The sequence below is a fragment of the Trachinotus anak genome, unplaced genomic scaffold, assembly GCF_046630095.1.
Source record: "Trachinotus anak isolate AG129_WGS33_773 ecotype Australia unplaced genomic scaffold, CSIRO_AGI_Tana_v1 ptg000013l, whole genome shotgun sequence".
Taxonomy (NCBI): Eukaryota; Metazoa; Chordata; class Actinopteri; order Carangiformes; family Carangidae; genus Trachinotus; species Trachinotus anak.
Window position 1 is genome coordinate 11,847,452 of NW_027273864.1, and position 16,153 is coordinate 11,863,604.

The window sequence follows — 16,153 nt, forward strand, 5'->3', positions numbered from 1 at the left end:
AATGTTTTTGATGAAGGGCTGTTCAATAAATCACACAGACAAAATTGTTCCCTTATCTTTGTGTGAATGTTTGTAATATAAGAAAGGAAATGGAATCTGCTGTAGAGGCCACATAGACAGTCTGGGAATCACAGCACAGAGAGCTCGCAGACCAGACAAATTCAGTTTGGGATAAACATTTATAATAAAAACTAGGACTGTGATTTCCATTACCTGTTGGAACTGTGAATATCCAGTGTCTGTTGGCCTGATCGGGCTATTAATCCACTCACTGAAATTCAAGCGTTTTCTCAGTCAGACTATGACTGCTATCGAGCACATGTGTTACAACATGTAGTATGATTGTGTGTGTGTGTGTGTGTGTGTTGGTGTGATGGGAGAAAAGAGAAAACTGGGTGGAAAGTTCAGGGTTTGGGAAAGAATGAAGAGACAGGTTTACATTAACACAAGGGTGGTCTTACGCAAGACCCCCACACACTGAGACAGCTAGAGAAACAAAGCATGCAGGACAGAGAGAAGGGGTCTGGAATATGTATGAGGTTACAGTCAAAGTGTGTGTTTGTGTGTGTGTGTGTGTGTGTGTGCATATACACATCATACAATGTGTCTTGATTTAGTCTGTAGAGTATATTATTTGATTGTTCTCTGGTACATGAGGTATAAATAACATTAGAGAGGTTCTGATCCCATTCTCTCCTTACTGATACTGATTCTGATACCTCATGTATCGGCCAATACTGAGTACCGATCTGAGACCAATGCATTAAAAAATTGTAATAGCTGTATCGGCTGTATACTACTAACCCTCTATGGATGTGATATGATTGCTGTCATTGTTGTATGGCATGGCTCATTGTAAAACATGAACAAATGCATGACTATTCTTTTTTTCACGGTAGAAACTGCTTATATGGATCAAAAAGCTTGGAGCAGAATCATTTCTGAACAAATGCTGCTTAAATAATTTACTCATAGTAATCAAGAAGTCCACTTACAGAGTTTATTCTGGGTCTTTTCATACATGACAACATATGGAAAAACAATTCAAAACTGTTGTAGCCTACCACTGCAATATGTCGTATATTGAGGATCTCCAACTTACTTCTAATACTGCATCCCGTCCCGTCTCAACGAGACCAGTGCCACAAAGAATAGAAAAGCTGTGCTGCTTTGAACAGAAACATTTAAATGTACTAATTCTCATAAAGGTTATATGTCTGGTTCTGGATAGGACAGCATGTGGGTCTGAACCCGGACTGTGGTCCACCTATCAGTGACCTTGGCCAGCGGCTCACGTTATGATAGTTGACTGCACAGCGCAACTTCCTCTGTAGGCTACTGTTTTAGAGCAGCGAAGAAGAATTGGTTTCCAGGAAAACTGTTGTTTTATTTGGGTATGAAACTATAAAGTTTATCAGTACATTACATGGTATTGGATAGGTACATAGACTCTGATACTCACCGATTCCTGATTGAGTATGTTGGGCAGTATTGGAGGCATTTCCAATACTAGCATTGGAATCAGAACAACAAAATAAAATTAGGTAACATTTTTATTTTACAGATCCCATAATTCCCTAATAATTTTTGCTGACGTTTCCTGAAAGGAACTAAGTAACATGGTGCCATTGATGGAGTAAACAGAGACAATATTCTGAGACATTTGATGAGGAGAGTTTATTTAGTTGCGTTGAGTTTATGAGCGGTTGTTAATCTTGAGGGGGATTTCTTGGGAAGACCTGATGAGATCTTATGGCTGGAAATCTAATAGATCAACTTAAACTCAAGTAAATCTTCATTTATTATTGGAAACTTGATTCTTCATATATTTGTCTGTAGAAAAACTAGAGAATAATTGGACTTAATTACTTGGAAGTGAATTGAACTTTCTGCTGAGTTTCCCTACAATCAGTACCAAATTACATAATACTTGAAAAGGAACATTTCTTCGAATTTACAGTGATATATCACGTAAACTAAAGTGTTAGTCAATGTTATTGTTATATAAGACATTTAAAATGCAATAAAAAACCTACAAATAACAGCAAGTAAAACACACAGAAGATGTTATATTGTCTTACAGACGACATGTTGACATTTTGACTGACAACTGTTGTACTTTTAACGATAAACTGCCAAAGTTGAAGGGAAAAAAAATATTTAAATGTAATGCTGGACTTAGGATAAAACTCAACCTGGACTTCTCAAATTAGACTTTTAGAGACGTGTTGGACTATAAGCTATGAAATACTTTGGAAATCAATTGACAAAAAGTAATACAGCCTTGTACCAGTCTTAAGAAATTATAAAGTTTAAATTTACTGTTCCACTTCTATTTGATGCATCTATAAAATAAACTGGGGAAAAACATGTGTTTGGCTGCAGTGAAAGTGGAGCCCTGACTCTGATCTGGTTTATGGTTCTCTTGTCCAAAGCAAACCGCAAGTTGCAGTCACCATGAAACTTTTAGTTATGCTTGTTTCATATACTGTTGAGCCTTAATCTCCTTCTCACTGGCCAAAATCTCTCTCACAGAACCTCCCTGTTCAGCTAGCTACATCTGTCTACTCCACAGTGACATGTGCACACACACACACACACACACACACACACACACACACACACACACACACAAAAGAAACAGACTGTAATTCCCGCCATGACTCTACACCCACATACCAAAGCAATGGTATATTAAGCGTGGTTGTCCTTCCTTCCTGCTCCAAGACATATTGTCCATTATCGGCCGGTGACTGCTTCAGCTGTTCTGATTTTTTCCCCACTTGTATGCGATGGGCAATCCATCTAACAAATGGAAGAAAGCACTCCTCATGTCAGAGAGTGCATGTGTGCATGTGACTTTGTGGGGGTGGGAATGATGGATCCAAGAAAGTGTGGGACTGCTGACACGGCAGATGGGAATGTTTTCATTTGGTTACCAGGAATTCCACAGAGATCTGAGGCAGGGAACGTAAGGACGGAGAATGGGAAAAGGGAATCCATCAGCTTCTAAGAGCTCAATCAGTGCTCCTGTCTCCCCTCATGTCTCTGCAGAAGATTGACTTGTCAATCACACTTGTGGTTTCAGCACTGCAGGGGTGTTTGGATTCAGTGAGTCAGGGCTGGTGTGCTGCCAAACACACAGCAAGCTTGTGTCAACAACCTGTGAACAATCAATGTTAAATCTATCACCACACTGCAGCTCATTTTACATGGGAACAACTGAGAAGATGAACAAAATCAAAAAAGCATAACCAAGTGGGTGAAATGGTGGTGTTTACTAAAGACACCGGAACTTAAAGTCAGTGGTCCAAAAATTCTGACGCAATCTGGTTTAGATTCCTCCACACAGCATCACACACTGCCCGGGGCGACAGGAATGTGGGTGGAGGAAGAGAAAAAGAGCGACTGAAAGAGCTGAAGAAGGCACAAGAGTAAACAGGAAGAAGAAACGACATATTAAAACTGAAAATAATAATAGGATGTAGAGGAAAACCAGATTGCACAGAACTGAGAGAGCAGAAATAAAACAAAGGCAGAGAAAGTAGGGCCAAATCTGAACCAGCTGCTCAACAGGATCCCAGATGTGAGAGAGCGAGAGTCAGCGTGCACACACACACACACGCACACACACACCATCTCTCCTCCTAATCCACATGAGACGGCCGTGAGCCAGAGTAAACCCCGTGACTATTTCATTTGTCACCTCAGGGAAACTGTGTCCGAGCAGCGCCAGCCATTCGACAAGACAGCTGTCCATTTCCTCTGCTCAGCTCCAGCTCTGTCCTCTCACACTTCCTTTTGTGGTAAATTGTTGGGAAATGTTTTCAACAGTGTGTGTTTTCATTCATGCTTAGGTGCCTGGATGGATGTCCGGCTCGCAATGTGACCCGTGATGCATTCAGTGTATAAATCTGTGAAATATTCCCAGGACCAGATCGCACTACAGTAACGATGGAGACCATTAATCTTTCGCCACTTTCTGTCTTCCTTCCTCTGTCCTTTAGTCTGCACCTCCTCTGAGTCCATTCATCCATCCAGTCCACCCACCCTTTTGCTCTCTGTGCTCCTTCTCTCCTACAAACATCCGTCCCTTACTTATCAATTATCTCCCCTGTCTTGTCAGTCATCCATCAACCCTCCTACCATACCACTTTCTCATCCTGCATTCTTCTAACCACATTCACTTCATGAACAGACAGACAGACTCAGGTAATCTACTGAAACCTAATCTGCCATGCTGCTGCAGCCCTGACATTGATTCATATCCCACATCTGCATTACCAGGAGGAGGAAAAGAGAAAGTGGGGGAATAGAGAGAGAGAGAGGTATAAGGGTGAGAACAAGACAGACTACCTGTAGGATAGATGTCAAAAGAAAAAGAGAGGAAGACAAATGTGTGTAACTGCTGCAGTGAAAGAGAGAATCACAGAGTCGAGGGATGACAGATGCTGACAAAAGACCTCTCACTCCTCCTCTCTTTCTGTCTTTTCTCTGCCACTTGGTTTAACCAGTCGGGTTGTTCTTGAAGGAGAGCAGGGCTCGGTGACACCGAATAATTCCCACATTGTGTGTAGATGACAAATATACACTTGTGGCTTAAATGTCTCTTTTTACAGGACCACAACTGTTAGTCATACCAACGTCAGAGGCAGGGATTTCTTTGACCATCCCAGTTTGTGGATGATATACACATAAACAACAGAAGAATGCATAGTGTGTGTATGTGTGTGTGTGTGTGTGTGTGTGTGTGTGTGTCTCTGTCTGTGATGAGCTTGTGGAACAGGTTTTCCCCCCAATACATTTATAAGTTTTGACGTGAGTCACTTGAACTGGATGTAAACACTGAGGACTGCAGCCGATATTTCATGGAATAGTTTAGTTTTTAAATGGGTTACCCTGACCAAGAAATGCTTCAGGATGAGAAATCATTTACTGATCTTTCCACTCTTTATACTCTGTATAAAGAATAGCAAAATTGTGTATGAAAAATCCAAAACAAACAAAGAGCCACCATGAAGTTGAAAGTTCTGCTTTTTTATGTATCAGGCAGTTTGGCGAGACCATGCTCTCCTCCAGGACCTTTTTGATTTGCAGTGTGAGAAACCCCTCCATCGGCTGATTGACCCTTTCACCCTGCAGAATACGACCGTATAAATGGTTATGTCACACTATTGTACCATATGCTGCATACCAACAGTCTTTCTGATGTTTACTGTATGTGCAAACACATGCTGCTACATGTTTTAACAGTTTCTTAATGTGTGCATACATATACACATATATATATATATATACATATACACACACACATATATATATATATATATATATATATATATATATATATATATATATATATATATATATATATATATATATATATATATATATATATATAATGTCTTCAGAGGGTTTATCCATGCATGCCTAAATGTGTTGCAGTCAGCAGTGAAGTCTGGCCACCACAGATGCATTCCACGTACTACATGCTGGCTGCTCCTGCTTGCTTCCCCCTGTGAGATTTAACAACTTCCTGGGGAGTGAACTCTCAACAGCATGTTTTGGGGTTCACAGTTCAAACATGGCTTCCATTATTGAGTGCTTAACCTTTGTACGCCTAAACCAAAAGTCTGTCTGCTTGTTTGTCTGACAGTGGTTATAACAAAAAAAACCCCAAAAACTGCCACAACATGCCAAACCAGAAAACAGGGTTTTGAAACCGGAAAACCCTTGAAATCTGCAGCTCTGTGAAGATGAATGAAGTGTTTGAACTGGGCTCGACACCCAAGGATAGACAAACATTTCTCACTGAGAAAATCCTGTGTAGTGCCAAGAAGAAGAAAGCAGCCCAGGAACAAGATGCAGGCAATTTACTTAATAGTTTTGATTCGAGTTTCAACAGGCTTTGGCAGGATTTTGACTAACTCTCGACCAAATCCTGCGGGGACCCAGTGGGAATGAAAGATTGCAGTGAGAGAGGTTCTTTACAATGAAATGAGGCAGCAGGAGAGCTGTGAGAAGGTCCAATTCGTGCCGCATTTTTTACTCTTGTTGTTCTTGTCGGGAATCAGATTTGATCTGAACATCAGTGGTTAGAAGAAGTAACCTCAACACCTGCCACAAATCACAACAGACCTCGTACTAAAGTTGTTTTCCAACGTTTCATATGAGGCCCTTTCAAACTGAACACTCCTCTCACATTGAGAGACTGGCTTTTTCTTTTCAGGGTGCATGCTGCTGTTCATGATGACCATGTCTTTACTGAAGAAGTCATTAACTTAATTAGGAGTTTTTAATTGAATTGCCATAATCAAATGACCCTTTAGTCTAACCAGACATCAATCATTGCTCTGTAATTGGAAAACTGAATTGAGAAACACAGACAGAAATACAGTTGTGACCATGAATTGACTGTTCGCTTAACCCCTCACCTGAAAATTGATTGTCCAATTAAAGCATAGCAATCCTAACTAGACATGTCAGGTCTTTGAAGCTTTAGATTTCTCCACATGTTGAAGCAGTGTCAATGATGCTTTAGTGTGAGAAAAAGTGGTTATACAAAAGGTTCAGAGGCATATTTTTAGTCTTTCCACAACCAAAAACATGAGAGCAAAAGTGTAAGGAAAGGATGAAACAGTGTGTCTTTCTCTTGTAATGTAGGGGGTGAATGTTAGCAAGTCTGACTAACTAGTGTGCTACAGCAGTAACCCAGTTTTCAAGGCCAAGGAGCATATCGTTGGGTTTACAACACACCCAACATAAGTAGCCCAATTTTTAATTTTCACTTAGAAAGAGAGCTGAAGAAATATAATTGGTAGTTAAGTGGTCCTCTGTTTTACCAGGATCAGGCAAACTCCAAAAACCACAGTTACAACAGTGAAAAAACAATAGTGTACAATAGTGAAAAAACAATAATAGTAATGCTGTCCTTGTTTTTAATCTTGAAAAATTAAAGCAAAGTCTACAGCACTGTGGTTTAAGTGTCCTCGTGTGAAGTGTGACATCAGCTTCACCAGGACAGAGCATCTTGAAACAGCCCAGGCTATAGTTTAAAGGTCAGATTGGTATTAGTGATAAAAGCATAACGCCTTGGCGAGTGGCACCTGAACTGGCAAAACAAGCACAGAGAGACAGTCTGTGCAACAGATCGAAGACTCACGGGTCCTTTGAACTGCAATCAGACATAAACTGTGTCAAACCGATTTCTGCACGTCTCCTTCAGTGATTACAGCACTGCTAAATGGAACAGGAAATTGTATTGAGGTTCTCAGGGTAAGAGGCTGATAGTGTGTGAGCTTTAATAGGGTGTGTAGGCTATCCAGTTGATTTAATCAGAGAGTGTGGTTACTGATAATCCTATTTCATAAATGGGTCCCACACTAAGTCCCCCGGCAACACGTGCAGCAGAGCAGCAGAAAATCTGCCGCACCGTGGGTTCAGCGGAAGTGTCCACGTGCTGGACTGATGTTCTCTTGTGAACATGTCAGACTGCTGCATGCCTGACATGGGAATATGATTAGCCTACATGCTAGCCAGCCGGCACACGCGTACATATGCATCCATGTATGGCACAAATGCAAACCAGATAAGGACAATGAAACAGAAAAACCCCGTATAGGCTTCATTACAACACACATAACCATCATCCCCTTGCTTTTGGTCGTCCACAGATTTGGTTAAAGCTTGTGGCATACACCCAGTTAACAAGTGAAACATGTTTTATCATGTTTTGACAGGATTTTTTTTTTTTTTTTTTTTTAAATGTAAAATAAAAACAGGTTATGCTGTTTCTTATTCAGACAATTTTATTTCCAAGGGCAGAGGTGGTTAAACAGTAATTCAATTATATATTTAGTGTCAACAAGTCGAAAATTGAATTATGAAATGTCAAAAGATGTCACATCAAACAAATTAACGGCATCATTTTTGATGTCGTCCTTTAGCTGATAAGGAAACATACTAATATATGGAATATAGTATCCTCTGATATACATACAGTTTCAGAATGTGACAGTGTAGCTCAGGAGATAAAATAAAGCTTTAATCATTTCCAGACTATTTCTGTTCTGATTTATTGGTTGAATCATCTTCAGCTTCCAAAAACAAGGATCAACACCTGCGCTGTTGACAAAATCAGCCTTGATTTATTAAAAGCACAGTTGTTGAAAACCGGTAGTGGGTGGATGGGTTCTAATAGGACAGAAATTCCTGTTAAGCTGTCCTGATGTGTTGCAGACCTTATTCAATAAGCAGTGACAAGGCTGTGACACACCTGTTCTTCCACTCTGGACTCAGGCAAAGCTTGGAGATTTCCTCTTAAGTCTCCGGGTGTGTTATTATTGTTATTATTCTTTTATGATCTAATCTGAGTTTCTGTATGAATGATACCACTGGATTAAGCTTTCAGATCCTGTTTACTGGTAAATACCCAATGTCATGTGAGAGGCATGCAGGAATTACGGATTCATCAGCAGGCAAGCAGCCCTGATCTTATTTCCAGGCAGGCAAACAGTTCAGCAGCTTGTCAATTTGGCTCTCATCTATTGAAGCAGTCTGACATCATTTTGTCATCTAGGGGCAGCAATTCAATGCTCACATCCAGGAAAACATGGGTGGGGCTGCCCTCTTTGTTCACCTGGTCAACTGGTTTTTAACAGTAAACTTTCTTTGTTGAGGAGAAAAAGAGCAGCACAAATCTGCATATTAGAAAGGTTAGACAACACGTAATGGGGCCGAATCTAGTAACAACAATTTTTCATGCTTCTGACATGACAGACATGTTTCCTGCAGTTCGCCTCTGCCTTAACAGACACATAAACACACAGTGGGAACTAAAATATTTATATGAACTGATGGGGGATGTCAGATATTTTTACGAGCCCCTACGCTCTTCATTGTCTTTCTGTGACACATGTGGGTTATGAGAGTTTAAAAGGTCAATTGGTGGTTAAATGGTTGCTTTCTTGGGGGGGGTAGGGGGACAGTTACTGATCTCACCACTAACATCATCAGAAGTTCACTAAAAGCTCTCTACCATGGTCAACCTGATCATCAATCTACTGCAGTCCAGCCTTGCAAGTCAATGTCAATTTAATTATTTTAGAAAATGTAAAGAAGTTATTGTATTAGAAAGTTATTGTATTGTATTGTACATACATATAAAAAAGTAATTAATGGCCATAAAGATTTGAATCCCATACGCATTGCAATACCTGATTGTTAAATTTAATCAGTAGTGAATACTTAAGGCTGAAATTCATAGCACTGCTCATGCAAGAGATACTAAGCCTACATAAATACATCCTCCCCATGTGTGGGACTATGCTGTGCATAAATAAATTGTTTGACCTTCCTATACCTTCAAAGGAAAAACCCTGTTGCTTGGGGGGCAAATCCCTCAAGATTAGGGCCAAATGCCAGAGATTTGCTCGCTGTTTTATGGTGTTTGCAGGAAAACACTGATGGAAGGTCTGAGCGGTTTAGAGAAAAGACCAAATTCTCAAGCAGATCAATTTTGTTAAAGTTGTCTGTAGCATAACAAAAAGCAGGACTGAAAAAAGCTTTAAAATGGATGCAGAACCTCCATATATGGAGGGTAAGAGGATCGGGTTTTCCTTCTGTCAGAGCACATCTCCTGTGTACATGGATGCATTAGGAAGAGTGGTTGGGAATGAGTGTCTTGACATAAGCAATTTAATGTGAGTGGTCTGGAATCTCTCTAAACGCTTTGCCAAGGACCTGATGTTGTAGACAAGATCTATTTCTGGTGAAGCTCAGAGGGTCACCGTGGCTCTGAAAGTGGTTTTCTCCAAAAGAAGCTAAAGACAACCAGACAAGGACATGAGGTGTGTAGCTGAAAGCTGGCACTTCATACCTCCATGGCTTCAGCCTGGGACACTTTCCAGGCACCATCACATTAGCAAACAGGCAGGACACCAATGTCAGCCTTCTGCGGCAACAGGCAATCTTATTCAGCACTTTAATACAATTTCTTCCGTCCTGTGAAATCATCGGCACTCTTCAAGGTCACCATGTGCCGTTCCCTTTACGCTGCAAGCGATAAAACTGTGCTCTCTCTGCTGGCAAACACACCTGCCCGCTGGCACACACTGCAAACAGCTGTGTGTGTTTCTGTCATGAAGGGGGCAGATAGGAGCCTCTCTCATTACATCCTGGAGTGAGACAGGGGGATAGGTAGTTGCCATGCCCGTCAAAGCCACTGAGCACCCCTGGCAACAGCAGATCTACTTCCCCTCCTCTAACTAGAAAGGGCAGCACGGTGGATATTTACATATTTCACAGGCAACTGACCAAGAGGAATTCATTATCACCGACAAGTGAAGTGATGATGTGTGTAAACGGAGGATTATAGGTGATGATGATGCAAGAAGGGAATAAAAATCCAGACAGCGAAAAGAAACCAGGGCGCCAGACTGATATCTAGAGCATCAAAAAGCACTTAATCTGCCAATAAATGGAGACATGCTTTTAAAATAATGGAGGAAACAAGGAATGAGAGAGGTGAAAGCTTCTTTTTATATAGTGCTTTTAAATCTTTTACCAAATCCGGTTTACTCATTAGTTGCTATATATAAACTTGAGAGATTCTTAAAGTGGAGACAGTCTCTCTTTATATTTTAAGTTCACTTCACAGCAAGAAAAACTCCAACTCATCAAGGCGACAGATTTATGTTATAATAAGGAACACAGCACAACCAGTTGTGACTTGAAAAGCGGCACAAGCAATAACACCTTGTTTATTTAAGTGAAGGTGAAGAGGAAGGGTTTGGTTCGCTCGACGTATTAAGACCTACAGTTTGTTTACATTTCCCACAGAATATGGGCTTTACGAGCTGCTTCTATTAAAAAGCACACTGACACACTGACAGGTTGTGACCTCTCATCAGTTTTTTTGTGTTTCGGCGCTTAACCATAGCAACCACAGAGGAGGTACACACCTGACGGGAGCAAAACGAATCAGACACTGCAAAGAGGAAAACAAAAATGAATTTCTCACCTGGCAACCCTGTTGCTCAGATATGATCAGATAAATGAAAGATTGAAACATCTATCTACATGCATTTATTTATTAGGTCTAGCAGTTGTTAGTTTCACCTGGCTTTTCCTGTGTGACATGTTGCTACCTGAAGCCTGAAGAGATTATTTGAATATGGGGTAAGCTAGTGTACAGGTTTGGCAACTTTCAAGTGCAGATATGACGGTGGTGAGTGTAACACAATCCTATCCAGTCCTATGGGAAATTATTCACAACTGATTACACAGACTGATTCCTGTCTGATTACGGTCTACATGGCCACTGGTTTTGCAGTGACTCAACCCTGTTGTTTTGCTTTATAAGGCTGAGATTGAGTAAGGCACAATAACAACTCTATGCTGTAGCTCCACTCCCTCTGTCTGTCTCCCCCTGTCGCTTTCTGAATCCTGTTGACTCGCTCGCTCAACCTGTGTGGAAAACCTGATGCTGTATAAAATGAGGCTGGGATAGAAAAAGACAGAGAACACTGATGGAGAGAGGCAGACAGGTCCAGGTCCAGACTCCCAGCCGCACACTCTTTGACCTGAGATAACCATTTCTAGAGGCAACATCTGCTATTGTTTTGACAGATGACACAATGCATCTACTGTAAGCTTGATATTATCAATAAGTGAGGCTTTCGACATGCGTCACCGGCACCTGCCAACACCACAAAGACCTGCAGTTTCTCTGACTGATCTAATTACACTATTGATCACCTTACTTTTACTACCCACGTAGGAAAATGTATCACAACGGAAAGTACATGGACAGACACACAACAACCTTGTCAGATCGCTTATTGAGCTGAAAGAAGTTAACAAATGCTTATGGACGTAACAATGATTATACAATTCAAAATAATGACAGCGTTTTTTTTTTTTCAGGGAACCCATCTCCTCTCCCATTCTTAAATTTTCTGTCCTCTTTTCTCCCAGTTCTCATTTGTCTCCCTCACAGCCACTGTTGCTAGGCAACAGCTCACACCCCCATATGAATATTAATACTTGTATCATCACAACACAGTCAATGAAAACACTAAATATAAATATGTAAGGAAAATGTAACACTTCCCTTTAAGAACAGCAGATGAGTAACTGTGAGGTGATTTATAAAATGTAATAGTAATGTGTTACATGTGTTTGTTAGTGGATGAGTAAAACATTCACTATAATGTGCTTGTACTTAGTAATGTGCTATGCCCAGCACTGCTTATCAAAACATGTTCAGGTCAATTGGTTTTAGTTTATAATAATGAGCTTGCTGAAAACTTGTCCAACCACAGTTCGGCTCTGCCATCAAAATAAAACACACACATCATAACCTCCATGAGCCGTGAGCATGGACAAGCTGAAAACTAAACCAGTGGTGCCAAACATCTGAAAGCATTGTGCCTCACAGGAATCAGATTACAACCATTTAGTACCAACAACTATAGGCAGGTGCACAGGCGTCACCTCAGCTTTTGTTAGAAAAGAATGAAAGCAGCAGGTGACTGCTGAATAAAAGGCAGGGCCGTGGGGAAAAAGAGTTTAGTAAACACAAAAAAAAAAGTGGGGAAGAGCATGAACAAAAAGCTGTGTGTTAGAGATACTCAGACATACCATAAATATTCTTTCATGCTCACCCAATCATAAGCACACACATACGGCACTGGCACAAGTTTAGACTTGCAGTGAGAGGGTGTGTGTTTCAGCACCATGTGTGGGAAGACAGACAGGACTGGATCTCTGCTCTTCTTATTGCTTTAACTCCAGAATGACACAGAAGGAAAGAGAAACCTGGTACACCACTCACTCCAGTATAACAGGGAATTCACCCGTGACTGTCTTTAATGACCTGTCACAGTGACACAACACTGACAACAGACCTGCTGCCATTTTCTGATAAATGTTCATTTAAAAACATGCTAGTTTTTTGGCTGTGCTGGGATTATGGAGTTATCAAACCTTGAAAAGAACCTCTCCATAGGACACACCACATTGTCTTGATTCAAAACTTCTTACAGTCAGGCATTTGCCCTTGATGGCACAGAATGTCCTCCGGATTATTGTCTCTGTCTTCACTTTTACTGCCATCACCTTTGCCTTAAATGATTTTGGGGGCACGGTTTTGTCACTGCAATTTGGCCTTTGGACAAAGTCGTCTTTGTTTTCAGTAGTTCTCCAGGTACACATTCCATTTTTTGAGATAAAATTGTGCTCTTGTTGCAAGTGTTTAAATGAACACAAGGCCCTGTTCTTCAAATGCATCTTAGCTAATCCAGGCTAACATGCTGTTATCAAGCTGAAATAATCCTGTTAATTCTCATCAAGTTCATTTGGTTGTTTGAACACAGTTTAAGGATTGATTTGTTAATCCTGGATGAAGTTATCTTGAACTACAGTGCACTCTCAATTTAAAATAAATGCAAAATGAGTATCTAAACTGATGAGAGAGAATGTAATAATGATCTACTGGCTGAAATAAATGATCCGATTACTGATCACAAGATGAAGAAACCAAACTCAAGCCAAGACAGATGATCAGAAACCTAATATTAAATGAAAAACAAGGTCTTGCATGCTCCATGTTAAAGTCATATCTCAAATATGATCAGATCTAGGATTAGACTCAGAACTGAGAAACGTAAAGTACTCAGCTGGAAACTGAAATTAAAAGAAACTTAAAGTATCGCAGCTATTTGTATGTAAAGGACACATTGGCCATTATTATAATAATTATTTTTTCATCACCATCATCGCGATCACTGTATTACAATCACATTTTCCCTACTGCTTGTAAACCTGATCCAAGGAAACATCAGCTTCCTTTGTCAGTGTTGGAATTTTCCAAATAACAATCTTCATAAGATCATGGGAAAGTGAACCAGGCAGAAAAAGGGAAGTATCTGAATGTGTGCTGCTTCTCTGTCTCTTCCTGTGACCTTCCATCTGAGCCATCCATCATTTCTGAACGCCTGTCTCGCTCAGAGTCTTCCTTGTTTACCACTGTCTGCGAGCTCGCTCTGACGATCTGTTCGTCTGTGATCATACATAATGTTCAACAAGGAGGATAAGCTGTGTGTGAGAGAGAGAGTGGGGAAGAGGGGCAGGGAAGCAACATAATGACAAAGAGAGAACAACACGCAACAGACGCTGACACAGAGAAACAAATGAGAAGACAGGGAAAAAAATCAAACTCGCAAATCCAAACATGTCTTTGTCTATAAACAGAATATAGGCCACTAACATCCTGCTCTCTCCGAGTAACACACTGACCACATATCTGCTGCCCATCAAAAACTGACACAATTAACAGGGGATCCCTGCCCTAGATGCTGTTAGAATCTCCTCTGCTAGTTCCCCCATCGGCCTGCACGGGACTGCAGCCAGACTGGCACGTGGACCGAGTGTGGCTTCAACCCTCCAGCGGGCAGGCAAGGGACCACAGCTGGATCTGTGCCCAGGTTACGAGCTCCATCCCTGCAGAGAGAGAGAGTGTACCCCTCTCCCTGTTGCCTCTGTCAACCAGGCCACTACGACTGCTACTGCTGCTGCTGCTGCTGCTGCTGCTGCTGCTGCTGCTGCTGCTGCTGCTGCTGCTGCAAGGGCATCTCCTCTCCAGTCTGCTACCACAGAGACACACTGGGTGACTGCAGGGCCTCCTCTATAAGCATAAGAGCAGACTGCACCCAACCTGTATGCCAAGCTGCAACACTCACTCACACACAGGAGGATCTCCTTACACACTCCCGCGTTTTAAGGACTCAATAAACGAGAGCTCTTTACTAATTAACTGAAGCATGACATCAGGACTAAAAATCACTTGAAATTTCTACACTCAAGCAAAATGGATCCTCAGTGTGCGAGGCAATGAGTGTCCCTGCTCTCATATGAGCAGAGCTGACGTTACAAGCCACATAAAATAAAAATCAGACAATCACACAGGAACCATTTCTGCGAATGTAGCACAAAGCAAATGCTTGTTTTAATAATCAACCAAATGATGACATTTTAAAAAAAATCTAAGGAAAGACGACTAAAGATTTGAGCCAAAATGGAAAAAAAAACGGAGAGAAAAACGGCATCCTGCTGTTGGACACATGGGTGAATTCAGACATTAGACACACACATCTTGTATTATTTACCCTGTTGATGCCTCCACAAATTCTGCATGAGATGAAGCGTTCAGCCCCACTCTCAAAAAAAAAAAAAAAAAAAAAAAATCATGCGTAAAAGAAGGTGTGCCATTTTTTGCGCACCGCTGTGATGTTGAGCAGCCTTACCTGAATCGGGGGGAATCTTTTATACATTCTTCAAAGTCCACCGTCATTTTTGCGTTTTCTCGTGTATTCCCACTTCAGTCTATCAATGTCATTGCCCGCAGCGGGATGTCGCTTGAACCTTTGCGGATGGTGCCTGGTAGCCTATCCCCGGACGCGCAGCAGTCTGTCGCCCCTCTCCCGGTGGCACCGTGACACAAAATGCGAGTTTAAGTGCGCGGCAGGCAGATTACTACTACACTGCTGCCACTGCTGCCGAGACAGGCAAGAGGCGTAGCTGCAGCGTGGAGGCTGGAGGAGGAGAGGAGAGCGCCGACTAGTTACCACCCGCCGTAACACCGCCGGAGAAACAGGAGGCATCATGGGAGGAGAGATGATACCTAGAGAGACAGTTTTCGTCTTATAAAGTAGGTATATAAAGTAATAATAACATTATATATAACATATTATATAACATTGTATAACTCTCTCTCTCTCTCTCTCTCTATATATATATATATATATATATATATATATATATATATATATACACACACGTACAGAATAGGCCACAATAGGCTAGATTAATGCAAACTTCATTAATTAAGCATAAATGCGATAATCAGCTTCAATTTCAACTTGATTATTTCCAAGGAAAAATGTGCTGCTGCCCAGTGAAACAAAGACTTCAACTTAAAACCTCCTAAAATACATAAAACATATTGCAAAAGTAAAGTAGCCAGAGCAAATGCTAAACCCCCACACAAGCTGTGGCCTGTATCTAAATTTATACATTTTGAATTTTATGATAAGTATATTGAATCACTGAGCTGTTCACTTAGTCCTGAGATTTTTTGAACAGAGCAAGATAA

At 41.1% G+C, this 16,153-nt stretch overlaps 1 protein-coding gene across 1 annotated transcript in view; it reads right to left on the reverse strand.

Moving 5' to 3' along the window:
- Window positions 1-15,660, reverse strand: part of LOC139630118 (arf-GAP with coiled-coil, ANK repeat and PH domain-containing protein 3-like) — a 57,258-nt gene extending 41,598 nt beyond the window's left edge. The window contains exon 1 of the mRNA XM_071493248.1: window positions 15,306-15,660. Coding sequence (XP_071349349.1) covers window positions 15,306-15,352 — 47 coding nt within the window. The 5' untranslated portion in view covers window positions 15,353-15,660. The remainder of the gene's footprint in view (window positions 1-15,305) is intronic.
- Window positions 15,661-16,153: the final 493 nt, after the last annotated feature.